A 21,284-nucleotide genomic window follows, 5' to 3' on the forward strand; every position below is an offset into this window, starting at 1 on the left:
TCGTATTCTGACTGTCAGTTTAATCTGTGTTTCTGTACTATTGCCTTTATTTTAATTTTCCTCTTAAATTGTAGTTCTGACTTGAGATCTCCCACTGGTTTGCTTTCAAACTAGTACATACTTTGGCGCCCAATGTAAGGCAGTCCTGAGAGAAGTCAGAATTACAATTCTGTATTACAGAAACTGCCTATTCACCATGATGTTCAGTGTGTTTATATGGGCACTGTACCTTGCTCTTTATAGTTTTCCCCACATGGCAAGCTATTTGCTGATTGGGATGCTCCATTTGAGACCAGGGAATGGTATAAAAATCGCTTTATTGGTTTATTATGTTTATTGCACAGTAACCTCTGAGGCAAAGAATGTAATTCGGAATATAGATTCAGTTTTGTTCGCTTGTCCTAGTCTGGGCTGCTACCTCTGGGGTCTCCTTAACAATCTCACCCAGCCCCTAGGGGGAAGAGTACAGAGTGTTTTTTTCCAGCCTTTCAGGCCTGACAACGGGTTTTGAAAATATTGAGTTCCCTCTGGATGTCAAGGACAGCATAATCTTATTGTCAGTTCTGCTTTCTCTTTTCTCTATGACCTGCACCGTGTACATCATGCTTAGAGTCAGAAGAGTGCTCAGTGTGGCACAGCATCCTCAGGATGAGGAGGAGAAAAGCAGCAAAGCAACAGGCCCCATGTCTACACAAACTGTCACAGAGAGAAAAGGAGCCAAAAGAATAATCGACCTCTCCACACAAACCGTCACTGAGCCAGGACAGCCTAAGCTGGTAGCAGTTGTCCTCATTCAGAAAAAGAAATCAAAGAGCAAATCAGTCCACATAGTGACTGACAAGGAGGCAGCTGGACCTTTGCAGCCAGCAGAAGAGACAGAACTGGAGATCATCACTCGCTCTCTGTCCCTGGACAAGCTGCATGACCTGTGGAGGGAGTTCACTCACCAGATGAACGAGTCCATCCTGACCTGGCTGCTCCACATCTGGGATGTCGCAGCCAATGACACCATTCTGGATGGAAGTGAGGCCAGGTAACTGGGATCCCTGTCTTGGGATGTGGTCATTGACCAGGGGATCAGGAGAATCTAGGAAACTCTCAGCCTCTGGTGGCGACTGCTGGTGAGGGTAAGGGATAGATACCTTTGTAAAGACCTCCATGTGCAACAAGGAAAATGGAGTACAGTGGAACAAGATATCCGATGCCTGAGGGAATTGGCTGTGCTGGAGATCATTTTTTCAGAAGATGAGAGATTCTCTAAGAGCCCAGATGGTGTCCAGTGCACGTCGCAAATGTGGTTGAAATTTGCACAGCTTGGACCAGAGATATAGTCCTGCTACCTAGTGACACTGCAATGGAGGGAAGGAGACGACAAGGTGGGCACATTGGTCAACAAACAGAAATTATGAGGACGCTGTCATTGCCCCATTACGCACCCGTGTCTTGTCAGTGGAAACAAAGCTGGCTGAGCTAGTCCGGAGCTTGGAAGAGAAAATTGAAGAGGGCCACCTGAAACTGAGAAAGGAACTTAAGGAAGGAATTTATCACAGAACCAACAAGAGTGTTTGCCATTAGGAGCAGACGTCTCCCAGCCAAGGACAGAGGACACACTCCATGAGGTAACCTCTGTTTTTTCCTTCAGGACCATGGATAAGACATGAATAAGTTGGATGGAAAACCTCCCCCCTCCTTAGCAACCTGGGTACATGAATTGAAAAGAGGAACATCTACCACAAGAAATTCATCCCACTGGTTTGCTTTCAAACTAGTACAGAGGTGTGCATCAATATTACATCTGAGGTAACCTTTGAGATGGAGGTGGGCATCTGTGATCTTGCCGTGGTTGCTTGTTCAACAACAAGTCTTTTTCCTCCCTTGGTTTTCAGCTGCTCTGTGGCTTATGAGCTAGAAAGTACCATTGATTTCCCCTCACTGCAAGGGTTTCAATAGAGCCTGGCCATGGTGTCTCCACTCCACTCCACTCCACTCCACTCCACTCCACTCCACCCTCCATTTAGTCCCCCTGTCCTGGTTTCAGGAAAACTTGGGAGAAAACCTCCAAAGGGATGCATCTAGAAAGCAAATTCAAGTGGTCCCTCCCTCAACTGGTTCGGGAAAAGATTTCTTCAGAGAGAAGTGAAAAAAAACTGTTTATTTAGCAGGCAAAGCACTCCCCAGAAAAAAAAAAAAATGAACAATACTAAACAACAAAATCTATCGGCGCTCTGACGAGATGACAAATTCAAAAAGTCCTCCTCGTGGGTTGCAGCTTGGCTCACTCAGTCTGTTATCAGTCCCTCTGGAGCTGGAAAATGCTGTGGCCCAGGCCAGGCCCTGGTGGGCTATAGGTGCGAGCTCCCGGTGCTCTTCTGGGTTTTCAGACTAGAGCAGGTTCAAACAATTCCAAGAAAAAGAAAAAAACACAGTCCAGGGAACTTCTCTGCCTCAGCTAGTTAAAAACTAACTAAAAGCGAAGGAGAGCTCTCTCCCGCTGTTCACTGCAGACAACACAGTCTGGGTGAAGGATGCAGGGGAGCAAATACAGTCTCTGATAACAAACTCTGCTCCTCTTCTCTCCCCCTTCACTCTTCAAACCAGTCTTAAAGTTGCAGTGAGACAGAGAAATTAAGAATTAAGAATCAAACTTCAGGAAATCCTTTGACTAAAAGGGGGCTGACAAAACCGTATGGAATGCTTAAACATTTACTGTGCTTACAAGAACAGGAGGAGAGCAAGACTACAAGACAAGATAAAGAGCTAGAATGAGCAAACAGGATGGAAGGACAAATGTACCACAGGATAAGGGGGATTCTTCAGACCCCTGAGCCAGGAAAACTGGTATCAAAGTCCAGAAGATGACCAAAGGACTAAGAAGAGCATGTGCAAGGAGGCAAGGTGAAAAGTTCAACACAGAGGAAGGCTGTTTACTTCATCCCAAGGACCCCCAGATGACCACCAGAGTGACCAACAAGGAGCAGTGCGCAGTCACAAAGAGGCGTGGAGCTAATTTTAATACAAAGCGGTGACAGGCAGGGTTAGGAAATGAATATGTATTTGGTGTATTGTGTAATGCTAGTTTGTAGAGAATAAAAAGAGAAGCTGTGCTGGGTTGACCTGGGAAGAAGAAACTCAGAGAGAAGTTCTTTCTAAGGGGGCTTCTTCTGTGAGTTGATTGGAACCAATTAAGGGCTGGTTTAGTTATTGACAGCTTTAATAGCTAATTGGAGAAAGTGAACACACATTTTGAAGAAAGTAATCTGGAACTGAGTCTTTTTTTTCTTTCCGACGGCAGTACAGGTAACAGGGACATGGCCTGGTCCCACTGCAGGCCTGGGGGCCTGGCAGGGGGGCAGGGCCAGTCCTCCCTCTCTGGGGAGCTGGCATGGCCCTGCAGGGAGGAGGGATTGGCCATGGACAGTGGCCAGAAAGACTCAGGCTGATTTAAAATCCCAGTTGCTTTTCCCCCCACCTCCCCCTTCTTCCAGCTTGGCCGGTTTCTGAGATCCTGGCAAAGCTCCAGCATTGTAGCCTTGGTTTTTTTCTTTTCCCTGTTCAAAATCTTAACTCTTTCAGTGCTCAGATAAGACTTGCAGACTTTTTAATCCTCCCCGGAGTGAAAAAGAAAAAGCAAATATTCTGAAGTCAGTGAAGCAAGAACTAAGTTTTTTAGATGGAAGGAGAATGAGGAGATGCTGTGAAGATGGCTGAAATGTCCTTTTGTAAGATTGTAAGGATAAATTGATGTACTGAATATTCCTATAAACCATGGAGAAAGACATGGGGGGTTGGAGATGTTCCATTTGACAGATCATTTGACCAAAAAGCACCTGTGTTGAGAATCTTTTGCCCCAAGGAAAGAAGGGGATCTCGGTTTTCTGAGGATGAAGCATGAACAGAGAGAGAAGAGATGAAGAGAACCTTTGCTGTGGAACATTTCATTCTTAAAAGTAATACCCCATGAGACAGACATGGCCCACATGTGCAGCTCTGGGAAGGCTGTGGAGTTGGGAGGAGTGTCACGATTGCAGGTTCCTGGGCGGATGCAAATCGTGAAAATGAATGCACGAGAGGACTGTTTTCTTCCTTCTTGTGGAAAAAAACCCTATGGCTTGACAAGAGGAGGCGTCTCTCCAAAATGTACTGAAAAAAAGACTATTTAAGTTGGAAAGTGACTGAAGTAGTTTTTTGTATGTTTGTTTTGTTGTTATGAGGGTTAGGAGAGAAAAGGAAGGAGTGGTCTGAAAATCTTATTCTGAATTTGGGTTTTTTCACTTCTTTGTGTAGTTAATAATTTCTTTTTATACCCTTTTAAGTTTTAGGCCTGCCTTGCTTCTGCTCCTGGTTCTGTCTCACAACAGAAAATAATTATATTTAAATTGGCAAATCAAAACCATAACATTATTTAGTGCATTGGCCAAGAAATTCAAATTAAATGAAGGCATTTTTTAGAAAAATTAAACCAAAACAGAGGTGCAAGTCACCAAAGGTGTGCATGATTTTGGAGGAGCTATCCCCCATGCACCTCAGCGCTGAATAAGATACATACTTATAACTTACTTTGTGGGTTATAGATTTTTTCCCCGCTTCATCAGAACTTAATATGCAACACAAACAGAACAGATGATTGGAGTTACAAGCATCATTAAGTCACTCCAGGACACCCATTTAGCATGTATTGTGTATGGGAAGTCAGGCATGGTGGTCACATTCCATCCAGGGAGTAGCAACTGTATTCCACCCTATAATTTTGGTGAGACAGCCAGGAGGGTCTCTGTCCAGCCGCGGGAGTGGCCGAGGAGCAGATTCCCTGGCGCACCCCAGGATCTTCCCTGGAGGGACCCTGAACCTCAGTTTGCTCACCGCAGGGACAGACGACCTGCTGGCATTGTGGATAAAATGGTATGTATTAAATATCTATAACAGGGCTGCTGGTAAGTTGTACAGAGACATCTGACGCTCAGCCCAGTCCCGGTGGGCTTGCACACAGCTGGCCAAGAGGGCTGAAGGCAGAGGGAGCGGGGTCGATCGCAGGCCGATCACACGGCCATCAGAGGGGTCTCACTGAGCTAATAAAGCAGCCTGCTAGTGACTCTGGGGGTGAGTCAAGTGAACCCTTGTTTTTGCTGCTATTTTGTGTGACTGCTAAGTCCGGACACGTTGAGTCATTGAGTGTGTCAGTGAGTGAATGAGTGGGTGAGACGTACCTCTGGTATGGAGTGTGTGCAGAGCGAGTGCAAGTGAGAACGGAGTGTTGTGCTTGAACACAGAGTGGTTAGCATTTGTTTTAATCGTGGATAGACAAATTGAAGGAGTCTCTCCTCAGCAGTGGTTAGGACTTGATCCCTGGTAATTTATTGATCCAGTAAATCATTGTATAGAAAGAGGGAATGAACGGGTCTATCTAGGAGGGATATACTGAACCTCTGCAGGGAGGTTGGTAGCCTTGGACTGGGAACAACCTGCAGTAGAAACTCTGAGTATTCCAGAGGGGGTGAACGGGATAGCTTGTTTTTGTGGGAGATTTAGAGCCGTCAGAGGATCAAGGGGTTGGCATCTGGCATGAGTTTTTGTGGAGGGAGCAGAAAACATTCATAAAGAAGAAAGTTTCTCTGTGTCCCCAGAACAGGCCCCTTGGAAAACCATAGCTTAAAGATAAGAAATTACTTGTTAAATGAAGAATACAAAAAGGAATCCAGTTCCCCCCTTGGTATGATGCCTTGAGGAGCTGGAACAGAAGCTACACACAGAATTAAGGAGAATAAAATGGGTATTTATTGAGAGGCCTACGAAAGGCCTACAAAAGCCACACCCTAGCAATATAAGTGCCACAGTCGTGGCCTCTGCCTGGATGGCTCCAAGATGGAAGGAAAGGAGGGGTTGGTCACAAAATCTTACACTTTTATAGGTTCTGGTTAATTTGCATGAACCCACCCTCCACCTTTCCACGTTGCTTGTGCTTAGGGCCTGAAGTTTGGAGAAACTGTCCTTGAGTTCTTAACTAGAATAGGACTGTTTTGTTTTCATCACCCTAGCACATCAGAAAAGCACATCCAAGGAGAATAGGAAAACTTAAAACTACAGGCGTCAGGTAGACCCTCTTATCTATCTCCAATATTAGTGGTTCATTTTCTTTCAGTATCCATAGGCTAGCTTTGAATGTAAAATTCCTCGGGGATTGGTTAGAATGTAGAATTCCCTTGGTAATTGGTGCAAACTGTAAAACCCTAACCGTTGAATATGTAAGATTGGATGCCTTCATAGAATAAACTATGGATTTGTGCCTTTCTACATACTTCGATCTCTTTTCCCTGCTGGTTTGAGAGCTTGCTGCGAGCCAAATTGTATCTGGGCAAGGCTTGAGAACATGCTCCGTCGCTGGGGACTGCAGAAGCAGTCTCGGAGACCCATGGGGAACCCCAAAACCCCACCTGCGACAGGTTTTATTATAGTGTAGAGATTGTGAAAGACATTGGTATTGTTGCTCTAATAACCAGCAGAGTGTATGCCCCACCTGTGAATTGAAAAGTTATCCTAATCAAGTCGATGTTGTACATAAAATTCTGAAGTTTGTGTGTGGAAAGTCACATTGGGTGCCCGCAAAATGGAATTGTCTGTGGGAAGAATACTGGGGAGAAACAGTGAAATTGTGTGAGGAAAAGTTTGGGTGGAAGTGAAATAGAGCGAGGAGCAGAGTGGTAGAAGATAGAGTGGGTGATTAGGGTATTTTTTTGTCAATGAGTTAGAGAAAATCAATTGAGACTATTTTGTTTCCTAGGGGCTGCCCTTGTGAACTTTATGAGAGGAATGACGGATTTGTGTTTACAAGCAAGCTGTGGGTCTGCTGGTAGATAAGACTAGCACTAAGAGATAAAAGAATCAGTGGGAAGGATTCCACTGATTGATGAATGGAAAAAGATGTTTGCCTTTACAAACAAACTGTAGGTTTGCTGATAAATGAAATTGGATATTGAAAGATGAAAGAAGCAATGGGGAAAAACCATGAATTCTATAAGAATTTAAAATTTAAAGGGAGAGTTATACATTAGATGGGAATCTTAGGTATCAGGCGTTCCGGGAAGTCTGCACCTCTCAAGTACCTCAACAAATGGGGAAAGAGGGAGGGAAAATAGAATAAAAAGGAGGCTGTGTCCTCCAAAAATTTGAGAGATCCCAGGGAAATTCCCAATGGCCTCTCCTTTTATTTAACTAAAGCAAAAAGGACTCCTCTGTCTCATTTTTGGACATAAACCTCTCTGGTGTTTGTGGATTAATTTTCCTGACACTTAGGTCTGCTTTTGTTGTATTCAGTATGAAAAATGGTGGTATAGACAAACATTCCGGGGGACTCTACCCCAGAAGATTCGCTGGTTATAACAATGAAGCTATGAGAGTGTGCTGGTTTCACCTGGGGAGTGCAGACTCAGAGAAGTTTCTCTATGGGAACTTCCTCTGTGAGTTGATGGGACCAATTGAAGGCTGGTTTGGTTATTGACAGCCTGAGAAACCAATTGGAGAAAGTTAGTTCACTCCGTGAAAACACATTTTGAAGGAGGTAACCCGGGAAAAAGCTCTCTTTTATTTCCAGTGGCTGAGCAGGTAACACCGGTCTGGCCGGAGCTCCGCTCCCATACGGGGGGGGGGGGTCTCGAGAGGCCACTTGGGCCCTGTTTGCAAACCAGGGGACCCGATGGCTGGGGGGGAGGAAAGGCTAGTTGATAAAACCTTAGCCCTGTTTCCTTCCCCATGGGCCTGCGGTTCAGGGGGGCCCCGGCTCCTGCTGCTGGCTCGGAGCAGCTTTGGAGGGGCCGAGCCTACCCAGCTGCCCGCGCAGCCCTGGAGGGAGGCAGCCGGGCTCCCTGTCTGAGAAGCAGGGGTGGCCATGGGCAGTGTGGGTGCTGCAGCTAAGCCTCAGAAAAGCTGACTGAGATCTCAGCCGCCCCTCACCCAGCTCGGCCTGGGCGATCTGGGCCTGGCCCAGCCCCTGCAGCTTCTGTGTGAAACTTTAACTCTTTAGTGCTTGGATAAGACTTACAGACCTCTGATCTTCCTTTGAATGAAAGAGAAAAACAGAAAAGATACAAAGTCAGTGAAACAAGAGCTAAGTTTCTTTAGATGGAAAGAGAATGAGGAGATGCTGTGAAGGTTGGCTGAAAATCCTTCTGTGAAGTAGGGATGAACTGATATTGCACTGAATATTCCTATAAACCATGGAGAAAGACATGGAGGGGTTGGAATGTTCCATTTGATGGATTGTTAATCAAAAGCATCTGTGTTGAGAATCCTTCACCCCAAGAAGAAAAGGGGATCTCTATTTCTGGAGACGAAGCATGAACAGAGAGAAAGAGAGATGAAGAGAATTTTTGTTTTGGAACAGTTCATTCTTAAAAGCAAATACCCCATGAGTTTAACACGGCCCATAAGCAGCTTTGGGAAAGCTGTGAAAATGGGAGGAGCTTCACAATTTGCAAGGTTTTTCCCAGGCGGATGCCAATCGTGAAAGTGAAGCCACGAGAGAACTGGCTTTTTCCTTCCTTGTGGGGAAATCCCTATGGCCTGACAAGAGGAAACTTCTGTCTCCGAAGTGAACTGAAAAGGACTATTTAAGTTGGGAACTGACTGAAGTAGTTTTTGTATGTTTGTTTTGTTGTTATGAAGGTTGGGAGAGGGGAGGAGGGAGTGGTCTGAAGATCTTATTCTGAATTTGCTTTTCTTTCTCTTTCTTTGTGTAGTTAATAAAGTTTTTTATACCCTTTTAAGTTTTTGGCCTGTCTTGCTCTTTTGCTCCTGGTTCTATCTCACAACAGAAAAATGAGTATATTTAAATTGGCAAGTCAAAACTATGACAGGGAGGAAGGAAAAAAAAGTGAAATTTCTGGTTGACAAGGAAGCAACATATTCAGTTTTAAATAAAGCATTAATACCTGTGAGGAATGATTACCTGTAATGAGAGGGGCAACTGGCCAATCTGAAATAGCATATTTCTGTAAACCATTAAAATATAAATATGGGAAACAATGGGGCATTCATGAGTTTTTATACATGCCCAATTCCCCAAAGTCACTTCTGGGAAGAGACTTATTGGAAGAATTACAAGCAACCATTACCTTTAAAAATGGGGAAATTATTCTGGAGGTAAATGATCAAAATACATGAAAGTATTAAGTCTGATGCAAACAACTATCAAGGTGGAAGAGGAAATTAGTGAGGAAATAATGAGCCAAGTGTTTCCTGTAGTATAGGCTTCTAAGGTACTGGGGAGGGTGAAGAATGCACCTCCTATCTGAAAGATGCCTTCTTTTGCCTCCCTCTCCCTGAAGCCAGCCAGTAAATCTTTGCATTTGAATGGGAAAGCCCTAAAAGTGGGCGGAGAACACAGCTCACATGGATGATGGTGCCTCAGGGATTTAAGAACTCTCCTACCCTGTTTGGGGAGTAACTTGCCGAAAACCTGGAGTCCTGGGAGGCCCCCTCATCCCTAGGAGAAGGAAAGCTATTGCAGTACGTAGACGATCTCCTCATAGCCACCCGGACAGAAGAGGCATGTGTGGCCTGGATGGAATGACCAGGTGGTGCAGATTGGATTTACAACTACGGATTGCTTGTGAAACCCCTGTATGTGCTCATTACAAATGGGGACAGAGACCTCCAGTGGACAAAGGAGGCCACACAGGCCTTTCACCAGCTACAGAATTCCCTCATGTCAGTCAGCCCTGGCTCTAGGACTCCCAGACCTGAGTAATTCATTCTTTCTGTTTTCCCATGAGAAACAGGGAATTGTCCTGGGGATACTGGCCCAGGACCTGGATCTGTACCAGAGAGCAGTTGCTTACTTCTCTAAGCAACTAGACGCAACAGGCAAGGGGTGCCCGGGATGCCTCAGAGCCCTTGCAGCAGTGGTGCTGAATATTCAAGAGGCACACAAATTCACTTTGGGCCAGAAAATGACTGTACTGGTGTTGTACACAGTGTCTGCAGTCCTGGAAGTAAAGGGCAGGCACTGGCTTTCCCCACAAAAGGTCCTGAAATACCAAGCTTAGTGGAAATCAAGAGGAGCTGGTGCACCATGACTGCCTGGAGACCATCAAAGCCTCCTACTCCAGCCTCCCAGATCTGAAGGACACCCCTTTGGATGACGCAGAAACCTGGTTCACTGATGGAAGCAGCTATGTCGTCAGTGGAAAGTGACATGGTGGGTATGCAGTCATCACCTGCAAAGAGGTAATAGAATCTGGACCCTTGCCAATATATACCTCTGCACAAAAGGCTGAGATAAAAATAACAGACTCAAGATATGCATTTGGGGTTGTACACACACATGGAGCCACCTGGAAAGAAAGGGGACTGTTGAACTCACAAGGGAAAAACATCAAACATGCACAGGAAATATTGCAGTTACTGGAAGCAGTTCAGCTACCTGAGCAGGTAGCAATTATGCATATTAAGGCACACCAGAAGGTGATCTCAGAATTGGAAGAAGGAAACGAGCTGGTGGACAGAGAGGCAAAAGAAGCAGCAAAAGGTGAGATGACAATTGAGGGAGCTTTAATTCCAGATGGACAGATCTCCCTTGAAGGTAAGCCAGTATATACCAGAAAGGATAAAAAACTAATTAAGGATCAAGGAGGAACGTATAACCAAGAGGGATGGGCTGTTACTGCAGAAGGGACAATGGTGCTGGGGAGTCGATACCCTGTATCACTATTTAATTGAAAATATTACTGCCAGAAATTTATACTCTACTGTCATTCAGGTAACTTGGCAGTGTGACATTTGCCTCCAGACCAAACCCAAGAATATCCCCAAACCAAAACTTGGTCAAATTGGAAAAGGCCATGGGTCTGGGCAACAGTGGCAAATTGACTTTTCAGAACTCCCAAGAAAAGGGGGATATCAATATTTGCTGGTGTTAACAGATACCTTTTCAGGGTGGCCAGAAGCTTTTCCCACCAGAACTGCCAAAGTCCGGGAGGTAACCAAGGTATTGTTACAAGACATAATACCACACTTCTGAGTTCCAGCCACAATAGAAACGTGGCTGGAACTCAGAGCAGAGGGCTGGACAGACCAGTGCATGACATACAGCCTGGACATTATGTGTATGTTAAGTCTCTTACAGAAAAACTTTGGAGCCACAGTGGGAAGGACCATTCCAGGTGCTTCTCACCACTTTCACAGCAATCAAGATCAAAGAACAGAGCACTTGGATTCACCACAGCCGACTAAAGAAGGCTCCAGAAGCCCCTTGGAAAATAACCCTGGGTGATGATGAGCTGAAACTAAAGTTTATCAGAACAAAATTAGTATATTGCAGCTGAGAGCATTCAATAATTTAACTGCAATTCTGTTCATAGCCATAATTATAATCCCAGAATTGGAAAGTACTAGCCAGAGCAATATTGAATGGCCTTCGTCCAAAGCCTTTATTCAGTATACTGGCTACATGGGAAACTATCCTGATGTAAAAGATTTAAACCTATCAACTGTGGTCATGCATGGAAATCAAGTATATGAAAAGCATGAATGGCAATGGACAGGAACGAGATGGTGGGTAGGGTGGTCACTCCAAGGAACTATAGGAGAGATAATCAAAATAGGATGCTGGATGGTTAATGGGACTACCCATAAGAAAGCAGCCCAAATTTTTGTTTCAAATACTCCTACAAGAAGACAGGAGACATGCAGTGACCCAAGTAAATTGGACTGTTGGTATAATTTTACACTGACACAGGCTGTTGAAGCAGTGTGCCTTTGGGGCCAGGATACTATTGGATTCATTTAAATTTATAATAAATGCCATACCTACCACAACAACAATTACTGAATCTATTACAGCAACTAAATTAGCTGTAAGCACTCAAGCAGCCCAACCCAGACCAAACTTGGACCCAAAATTTATGAAGTTGGTCCATATCTAATAAGGAATATGGGCCAAGAACAACTGTTATTTAACCCAGAGTGGTCTCTCAAGAGTGTTGAATCACTAATGCAAACTAACATCTCTGAAATTCAGCCAGCCTGCTCCTCTTTCCTAAAGACATCCTTTGAGGGCTGGGCAACATGGTTACAAAAGCAAGTACACTTCAGGGGCAGAATGCAAAGAGATTTAACTGGAATATTAGGAACAGGATTGGGAGTCTTAAATGGAATAGATTCAGAAATATTAATGAATAAGTTAGCCACTGCAACAAGTGACTTGACAAAACTAAAACAGCCCCTACAATGCTCTTTATTAGCACTAGGAACTAGCCAATGGCAAATTTCCAAAGTATTACCAAGGTGGGAAAAGGCGGAAGACCAAGACCACAAGCTAATAATGAATGCACTTAACATGGCCCAGGACAATGTGTCATTAGCCCTCAGCTACTTACAGGCACAATTATGGATGCAATCAATAGTTGCTGTAATAATAAGGGAAGGAAGCAAAGGTGCTTTTCCCATTGAAATTCGAAAAGTTGTCTGGGAAAATGCAAAAAATTTAAAAAGAAAACTTCAATCTTGGTGGACTCCGGTAAATTTTACCTATCACCCTACCACTGAAATGGCTACTGCCTTAGTGCTTACTATACGCAATGCCACGATTTACATTATCCACCCTATTATTGCATTAGGATTAAATCATGAGAGGACAGTGCTCTACCCCTCAGAGCATAGAGCATGGGCCCGGGTGATGAATGGGAGATGGTGTCACGATCCGCTATTAATGCAGAGCGGGGGTCGTGATGGTTCTTTTGATCTCAAAGGTGCAAACAGGCAAAATGCAGGGGACAAAATCAGTTTATTCAACAACAGAAAATCAGTTTAGTCAACAACAGCAATGCATTTCATCAAATGCCAACAATTCAGTTACGGTAAAGGGGAGAGGTACAGGATAAGGAAAGGGGAAGGAAAGGAAGGGATGGGAGAATAGCTACCAACAGATGAGACGGGCGTCCTCGCGGGTCATCCGATAGACGAGTCCTCGTCCGTGGGGAGATCTCAGGGGTCTTCATCAGTGGAGAGATCTCAAAGGGTCCTTTCCAGAGGGTCGCTCTTTTATAGTCCTTCTCCAAAGTGAGTGGCTTCTGGCCAAAAGGTGGGAAGATTTATGGACCATTGTGTGGTGCTGCAGGAGACAGGTACGGACAAGCAGTCCTCAGTTGATGCAACACAGTCTCTGGTTGGTGCCACGACAGCACGGTCCAGTGAACACAATACACCAGCACACAGTCATGAGCATCCACCTGGCCCGGCCAGTAAACCACTGTTCGGAGTCAGCCTGGGTGGGGGTCCTCGAGGTCTCCTTGCGACGGTCAGGAGGCAAAATCGAGGGGAACTTCGGACTGACCCTTACACCACCCCGTGACTCACGATCGTCGTCAAGAGCGCCCTTTTGTAGAGTCGTAGTGAAGTCTTCAGTTGTGGTGTCTTCAGGACTCGTCCGAGTTGGTAGCATATCCCGGAAAACAGAGACAGGAAAGTAGGAAAAAGATAAGGGACAGGATAAGGAAAAGGAGAAAATTCGGAAAACAAAACAGATTAATTATGTTCAATTTTGTTGATTGCTAACGACTTCAAACAATTTGTTCAATTCTTTAAATTTTTTTCAATTTTGATTAGAAATAAATAAATTTTTAAAGCAAGTTTTTGATTAAACAATTCTAATTGAAATTAGAAGATAAAAAAGAAAAAAAAGAAAATATTCATTTTTTATTTTATTTGAAACCTTGTGTCAATAACCCTGGGGATGTCAACAGTAGCCGATCTGGGTATATCTGTCACAGATGCCAATTGTGTTAATCGTTTCGTTATTCTCCAAGTCATGATGTATAGAATTGCTGACAAAACAAAAACAATTAAAACTAAAATCAAGAGAACAATGGTGGGATGACACAATTTGTTCAGGATACCTGTAGCAGTAGGTGACCACCCAAATAGAGTATCCCACCACCTGTGTTCAGCATCTGTCTTTACTCTTTCTAAAACACGATGTATTTTTTCCACATTGTGATGAACAGCTATTAGAGTTTTCTCTCCGTTTTTCTTGATCTTCTCCAAAATTTCGATCAGATCTTGGTGGAGCAACAATTGCTTCACCAGAGAGAGGTTCATTCCAATTGGAGTGGGCAATAGATGGTGGATCAGTGTGTAATTTGACTGCAAAAGATGGTGAGAAGTAACTGGGGCTACATAGGAAAAATCACATCCTGAAATCCTAGTAAAGTTGCAGACACAAAAGTTTGAATGATTTTTAGTATTCAGTACCAAATTTTCTATAAAAACACTGTCACAAGCAGTTCTAAAGCATGCACATCCATTGCCTATATATACTAATACAGTTTCAGGAATCTCATTTGGATGGATTTCAAAGTTACAAACATTCTGTTCTGTGTCCAAGCAGATATCTTGAGCTCTGATTGCATTACTTTCACAGATAAACCCTTGTTGTTCCCGGACAATGCAAGTTTCCAAATTAACAGTTTGCCACCTCCCACCAATTTGACGGGCCCATTCCCTATGCTCGAAAGGATGGAGAATAGCTCCATCATGATTCAACCCTAATGCAATGATGGGGAATATTGAATGCACTGAAGCATTACGAATCGTCAGTACAAAGGCTGTGGCAGTGTTTGTGCTGGGATCATAGGTAAAATTTACTAAGTTCCACCAGGACTGGAATTCTTTTTCAAAATCAGTGGCACTGTCCCAGACTATTTTTCGGATTTCAGTGGGAAAAGTGCCTTCCTCACCTTCTCTTATAATTAAAGCAGCAACTGACTGTATCCACAACTGGGCCTGGATACAACTGAGAGCCAAAGAGATGTTATTTTGAGTAGCACCAAGTGCATCGATTATCAATTTGTGGTCATTTACGTTTACCTTTTCCCAACTTGGTAATATGTTTGATAACAACCATTGTTGGGTCCCCAAAGCTGTTAAGGCTGTTTGCAGGGGCCGTTGTAATTTGGTTACATCTCCAGCTGTGGTAGCCAATTTATTCATTAGTACTTCCGAATCGATGCTATTCAAAATTCCCAATCCTGTTCCCACAACACCGGTTATGTCTCTTGCCATTCGTTTTTTAGCAGGATTTCGTTTCCGCAGCCAGGTTGTCCATCCCTCAAAAGAAGTCTGTAGAAAGGGTGAACAAACTGGTTGGACTTCTGAGACATTATTTTGCATCAATAATTTGATTTGTTTGAGAGACCATGCCGGATTAAACAATATTTGTTGTTAGCCAGTTTTTTCTAATTACATAAGGTCCAAATTGAAAAATCGTAGAGCTTAGCACAACCGGTGGTTGGGTAGTAGGTGTTACAACATTAACATCAAGTTCTCCCCAGTATTTTGTATCATTTTTTCCACACATGATTTTATAGGAAAATTGTACAGCAGTTAGGTTTAGCCAACAGTCTTGCTTTTGGATTTTGCAATATAAAGTCTGGCCATGAGATCCTATGCCATAACTGTATGCAGGTTCAGTGAGGGATCCAGTTGCTAATTTACAAGTTATTGCGACATCATCACCTTGTGTCACCATGAAAGGAGGAAAAACCTTGGTTTGTCATCCAACACTAAGGGGGGTGCTTCTTCATGTCCCTCGGTGTTCTTCTGTGAAAAGTAAACACAAACAGAGTCTGCCTCCAGGAGGCAGGAGATTAAAATGATGGAACTATCCAGTGTGTAGCGTGGACTGGAATTCTGTTAACTTCCCAATCATTTTGCTGCTGAAAAGGAGGCCACTCTGTACCTCCTTTAAACACAGCATAGGAGTCAGTGTAGATGTAAACAAGAGAGATATTCTGTACCTCAAGTTGGAAAACACTCCAAACAACTGTCAGCTCACCGGTCTGAGAGCTGCCTTCTCCCTCAGTAATAATTTGTTCACCAGCAGAAGTGGGGAGGGCTACTGCCCTGTATTTCCCCACCTTTCCCTCTCGTTTGGCAGAAGCATAAGTGAACCAAGAATTTGCTGATTGTTCAGGGGAGAAAGGAGTGGCTACTTTACTTACCAAGGCAGGTTTGTCATGGCTATTTGCCAAGCTCTCAGTTTCTTGTATTGCCAGATTTTTTACAGCTCTTTCTATCACTAAGAAGATGTTACAGTAATGTTTGATCTGGGCATACCACTTCCCAACTGAGGATCTCTGGGCCACCCTGTCAGGGGGAGGGGTCTCAATAGTGACTGTGATGTGTTTTCTCCAGAACACTAATAATTCTAGAGCCTGTTGGATATCTTTCCTGGATTCAGGCAATTTAATTTGATCCAGGGAGGTTAGAATATCAGGTGGAATACATGTCATACTTCCTTTCCACCAAATTCCCAAAAACTTCACCTCCTGAGAAGGTTTTTGAATTTTCTCTGAGGAAATTTGCAAATCAGGGTTTTCCAAATGAGAGATTATTTTTTGTTGGGTATCCCCCACTACTTTTATTTCATCCCCTCCCACCAGAATATCATCAATGTATTGATAGACAGCTGTATTGTCAGGTTTGGGTATCTTTTCTAATTCCTGGGCTAAAGTGTGGTGGGCCGAAGTGGGGGAATGTTCAGACCCTTGGGAAAGCCCAGTGCAGGTATACTGCTTTGGCTCAACTCCCAGAGCCTGTGCAGGAGATTGATTTGGTGCATTGTTCAGAACTTGTGGAGAAGTTTGCTCTGGTACACTGCCCAGAACCTGTGGAGAAGGTTGCTCGGGGGGTGCATCACTGATATAATCATATTCTATTTTAATCACAGGTTTCAAGTTGGAGCAGCAGTGTTCCCCACAATTTTTCATCAAAATTGGGTCTTTTGGAGAGTACATTGGATTAATGTGAATAGCTTCCTTCTCCTGTGTTCCTTTTGGTGAATCAGCATGCTTTGAATTTTCATCCCATTCTTCTCTTAAGGCAGCTTTTAACAAATTATTTTCATCTCGCAACAAATGGTTCTCATTCCTTTCTTGATCTAATTGTTTTTGCAAAATTTGAACAAGATTTTGTAGAGAGTCTATAATTGTTCTTTCCTCATTTCTGCGCTCAGAGCGAGTTTCTATAGCTGCCGTAAGACAAGCTCCTAAAACCGAGCAGAGTATGATTTTATCTTTGCCCAGTTTGAACTTTGACTCATGTTGCAGAGAATATATTCTATCAATCACATTCTCCAGATTAAACCAATTATTGTTCGCCCATTCCTCCCCACCTTGGGACGGTCTGGTGTTATACTTAGCTAATAGAGCATAAAATGCAGTTTTATCTGTTACAGTGGAATTCTCAGTCATTTTGTGAAGGGATAAGTAAAAACCACAACAGGGAGGTCTATTGCTTAAGTTACCACACACAACGAAACAGCTTTCGCTGTGTGCCCCCCTTCGCTTCCCTGTGTGGGTGAAGAGACCAAACTACTTGGGAGGTACTCCTTAGTTACAAAACACCAGGTTGTCTCTTCACTGCACCAAGTAGTCAAACATCATAAAAAACAACAACAACAACAACAACAGTGTCCCGCCTTTTGCACCAGTAGATCTTTTGTGAAATTCTGACGACAGAACCCTCAAGTGAGTCTGGGGATGCTCCACACCAAGGTGTCTGCAGTCTGCGGGAAATCAGAAAAACCCCCCTTGCTTTCTAGACAGGCTCACCCATTCAAGGTGGCCAGCTAGGTGCGGCTGGAGTAAGACTTCCTTCCCCTGATACAGACTACAGACAACCTTGCATCCCTTCTGTCTGCCAGAAAATCCTGTCCGTGACGCCAATTTAATGTCACGATCCGCTATTAATGCAGAGCGGGGGTCGTGATGGTTCTTTTGATCTCAAAGGTGCAAACAGGCAAAATGCAGGGGACAAAATCAGTTTATTCAACAACAGCAATGCATTTCATCAAATGCCAACAATTCAGTTACGGTAAAGGGGAGAGGTACAGGATAAGGAAAGGGGAAGGAAAGGAAGGGATGGGAGAATAGCTACCAACAGACGAGACGGGCGTCCTCGCGGGTCATCCGATAGACGAGTCCTCGTCCGTGGGGAGATCTCAGGGGTTTTCTCCAGGGGGTCTTCATCAGTGGAGAGATCTCAAAGGGTCCTTTCCAGAGGGTCGCTCTTTTATAGTCCTTCTCCAAAGTGAGTGGCTTCTGGCCAAAAGGTGGGAAGATTTATGGACCATTGTGTGGTGCTGCAGGAGACAGGTACGGACAAGCAGTGCTCAGTTGATGCAACACAGTCTCTGGTTGGTGCCACGACAGCACGGTCCAGTGAACACAATACACCAGCACACAGTCATGAGCATCCACCTGGCCCGGCCAGTAAACCATTGTTCGGAGTCAGCCTGGGTGGGGGTCCTCGAGGTCTCCTTGCGACGGTCAGGAGGCAAAATCGAGGGGAACTTCGGACTGACCCTTACAGATGGTAAACTGTAAATTTAGAATCTTGTGCTACCCGGGAACAACAAGGGTTTATCTGTGAGTGTAATATGATTGACGCACAAGATATATGTCTGGACATTGAGCAAAGCATTTGCCACTTTGAGATTCATCCAGATACTAGTCAAAAGACTGTACTTGTATATATTGGTCTAGGCTGTGTATGTTTAAGAACTGCTTGTGCTTCTGTAGAAATAGATTATAAGAATGCAACCTTACCTACTAAGAACCATTCTAATTTTTGTATTTGTAATTTTGTTAGGATTGTTGGGTGTGATTTTTCATATTTGGCATCAATCACATCCCACCAGTTGATAAGGTCTAACTACACAATGTATCATAAATTATAACCTACACCCATCAGAATGAATCTTACATTAGTAAGGCAGTTAATGAAACACCAAGACTTGACAAAAATTTGGAAAGAGATTCAGGAAAATGGGCAAAAGACTGGTTAATGTCTATCATGATATAAAAGAAATAAGCAGAGTGTTACAAAGAGTAAACCAGGACACAAATCATCACTGGTGGGATACACTCTTTGGATGGTCGCCAACTGCAACTGGGATTTTAAACACGCTTTGCCACACCATCATTGTCATACTGACATTAATAGGTATAAGTCTGGTGCTATATATTGCAATACTTGTTTGGAATTGGAGGATGTTAAAGCAGATAGCGTCACTGACTTCCCTAGCAGCAGTATACGGTAATGCAGTGAGGGATACATAGAGAAAAGAGCGAGCTGTAGAGGTAGACTGGAAAAGGGAAAGGTATCGATATTACTAAGCAAAAGAATTTACCGATTTTCTAGAGAAGGGGGACTGAGACAGAGAAATTAAGAATTAAGAATCAAACATCAGGAAATCCTTTGACTAAAAGGGGGCTGACAAAACCGTATGGAATGCTTAAACATTTACTGTGCTTACAAGAACAGGAGGAGAGCAAGGCTACAAGATAAGATAAAGAGCTAGAATGAGCAAACGGGATGGAAGGACAAATGTACCACAGGATAAGGGGGATTCTTCAGACCCCTGAGCCAGGAAAACTGGTATCAAAGTCCAGAAGATGACCAAAGGACTAAGAAGAGCATGTGCAAGGAGGCAAGGTGAAAAGTTCAACACAGAGGAAGGCTGTTTACTTCATCCCAAGGACCCCCAGATGACCACCAGAGTGACCAACAAGGAGCAGTGCACAGTCGCAAAGAGGCGTGGAGCTAATTTTAATACGAAGCGGTGACAGGCAGGGTTAGGAAATTAATATGTATTGTGCAATCCTAGTTTGTAGAGAATAAAAAGAGAGGCGCAAGTCACCAAAGGTGTGCATGATTTTGGAGGAGCTATCCCCCGTGCACCTCAGCACTGAATAAAATACATACCTACTCTTATAATTTACTTTGTGGGTTATAGAGTTTTTCCATGCTTCAGCAGAACTTAATATCCAGCACAAACAGAACAGATGACTGGGGATACAAGCATCATAAAGTCTCCCCAGGACATCCCCTTAGCATGTATTGTGTATGGGAAGTCAGGCATGGTGATCACATTCTATCCAGGGAGTAGCAACTGTACTCCACCCTATAACTTCCTATAACTTCCCAGTGTTTTCTAATTTTACTCTCAGTCATTTCCCCTCAGCTAGGGTCAGCTGTCCCAGCTGTGTCCCATCCCATCTTCCTGTCTACGCCCAGCCTACTCCCTGACGGGGCAGTATGAAGAGCAAAAAAGGCCTTGATTCTGTGTAAGCCCTGCTCAGCAATAAATAGAACAGCCCTGTGTTATCAAGTCTGTTTCAGCACAAATCCAAAACAGCCCCATACCAGCTACCATGAAGAAAATTAACTGTACACCAGGAAGGAAGGAAGGTGTGGTGGTTTGACCCTGTCTGGATGCCAGATACCCACGAAAGCTGCTTTATCACTCCCTTCCTCAGCTGGACAGGGGAGAGAAAATATAACAAAAGGCTCCTGGGTTGAGATAAGGACAGGGAGAGGTCACTCACCAATTACCATCATGGGCAAAACAGACTTGACTTGGGGAAATTAGTTGATTTTATTACCAATCAAATGAGAGCAGAATAATAAAAATAAAACAAATCTTGAAAACACCTTCCCCCCATCCTTCTCTCATTCTCTGGTGTCCCAGTTTGAGACAAAATTTGGGAGGAAACTTCCCAAAAGGATGTCTCTTCTAAAAGGCAGATTCCAGCAACCCCTCCCCCAATTGATTCAGGAGAAAATCTCCTTGGAGAAAAGTCGAAAAAACTGTTTATTTCACAAGCAACGTACTCACAAACATGAAAAAATGAATAATATTAAACAATAAAACCTCTCGTTGCTCTGAAGAGACGGCAAATTCAGAGAGTCCTTCTGTGGGTATGTCTCAGTCTTGCTCAGTCTCTCCGGGGCTCCGGTATCTAGGCCACAGTGCAGATTGAAGAGGCCTCCAGGCGATTGTCCTGGTGTCCTGGACCAGGGAAAAGCTGAACAGTTGCAGAAAAAGAAGCCACAGTCCTGGGAAATCTTTTCTTGCCTTAGCTAACGAGAAAAACCAGCTAGAAAACCAAAGGAAAACTCCCTGTCTCGCTGCAAAGCCAAGAACTCCGAGAGCACTGAGAGCCTTATCTCTCTGTGTTTTGAATACAAGCAGCGAAAAATTCCACCACTCACCCCACCCCCTCTCTCTGGGCTTAGCTTAAAGCTACAGGACACATTTCTGGGCACACAGCAGATCAGGCGATAGGGGATACACAGCACCATAAAATCACCCCAGGACATTCCATCACTTATCCCCATATCATCTCCTCAATGCCAAAACTAATATATATTCTAACTCTACACACATATACATTATACATACATATATATACATACATATATGCAGCTATATACAGATAGTGGCAGTGACA

The 21,284-nt window shown here is 43.9% G+C and overlaps 1 protein-coding gene, 1 long non-coding RNA gene and 1 pseudogene across 2 annotated transcripts; 2 read left to right on the forward strand and 1 right to left on the reverse strand.

Annotated features, from left to right (window-relative positions):
• The first annotated feature begins 581 nt into the window (after positions 1 to 581).
• Positions 582 to 12,668, forward strand: LOC148220395 (uncharacterized). Its single transcript, XM_088155543.1, has 3 exons — positions 582 to 1,033; positions 11,863 to 12,508; positions 12,645 to 12,668. The coding sequence occupies exons 1-3, from the start codon at positions 582 to 584 to the stop codon at positions 12,666 to 12,668; spliced, it is 1,122 nt and encodes a 373-aa protein (XP_088011669.1).
• Positions 12,669 to 12,756: 88 nt separating this feature from the next.
• LOC148220396 (uncharacterized) lies at positions 12,757 to 21,041 on the reverse strand. Its single transcript, XR_015798976.1, has 2 exons — positions 20,705 to 21,041; positions 12,757 to 18,130 (listed from the first exon to the last, which is right to left on the reverse strand). It is a non-coding gene; the product is annotated as an uncharacterized LOC148220396 (long non-coding RNA).
• Positions 18,404 to 19,677, forward strand: LOC148220397 (uncharacterized; annotated as a pseudogene).
• Positions 21,042 to 21,284: the final 243 nt, after the last annotated feature.

Source organism: Sturnus vulgaris, chromosome W (assembly GCF_052056855.1).
Source record: "Sturnus vulgaris isolate bStuVul1 chromosome W, bStuVul1.hap1, whole genome shotgun sequence".
In the NCBI taxonomy this organism is placed as follows: Eukaryota; Metazoa; Chordata; class Aves; order Passeriformes; family Sturnidae; genus Sturnus; species Sturnus vulgaris.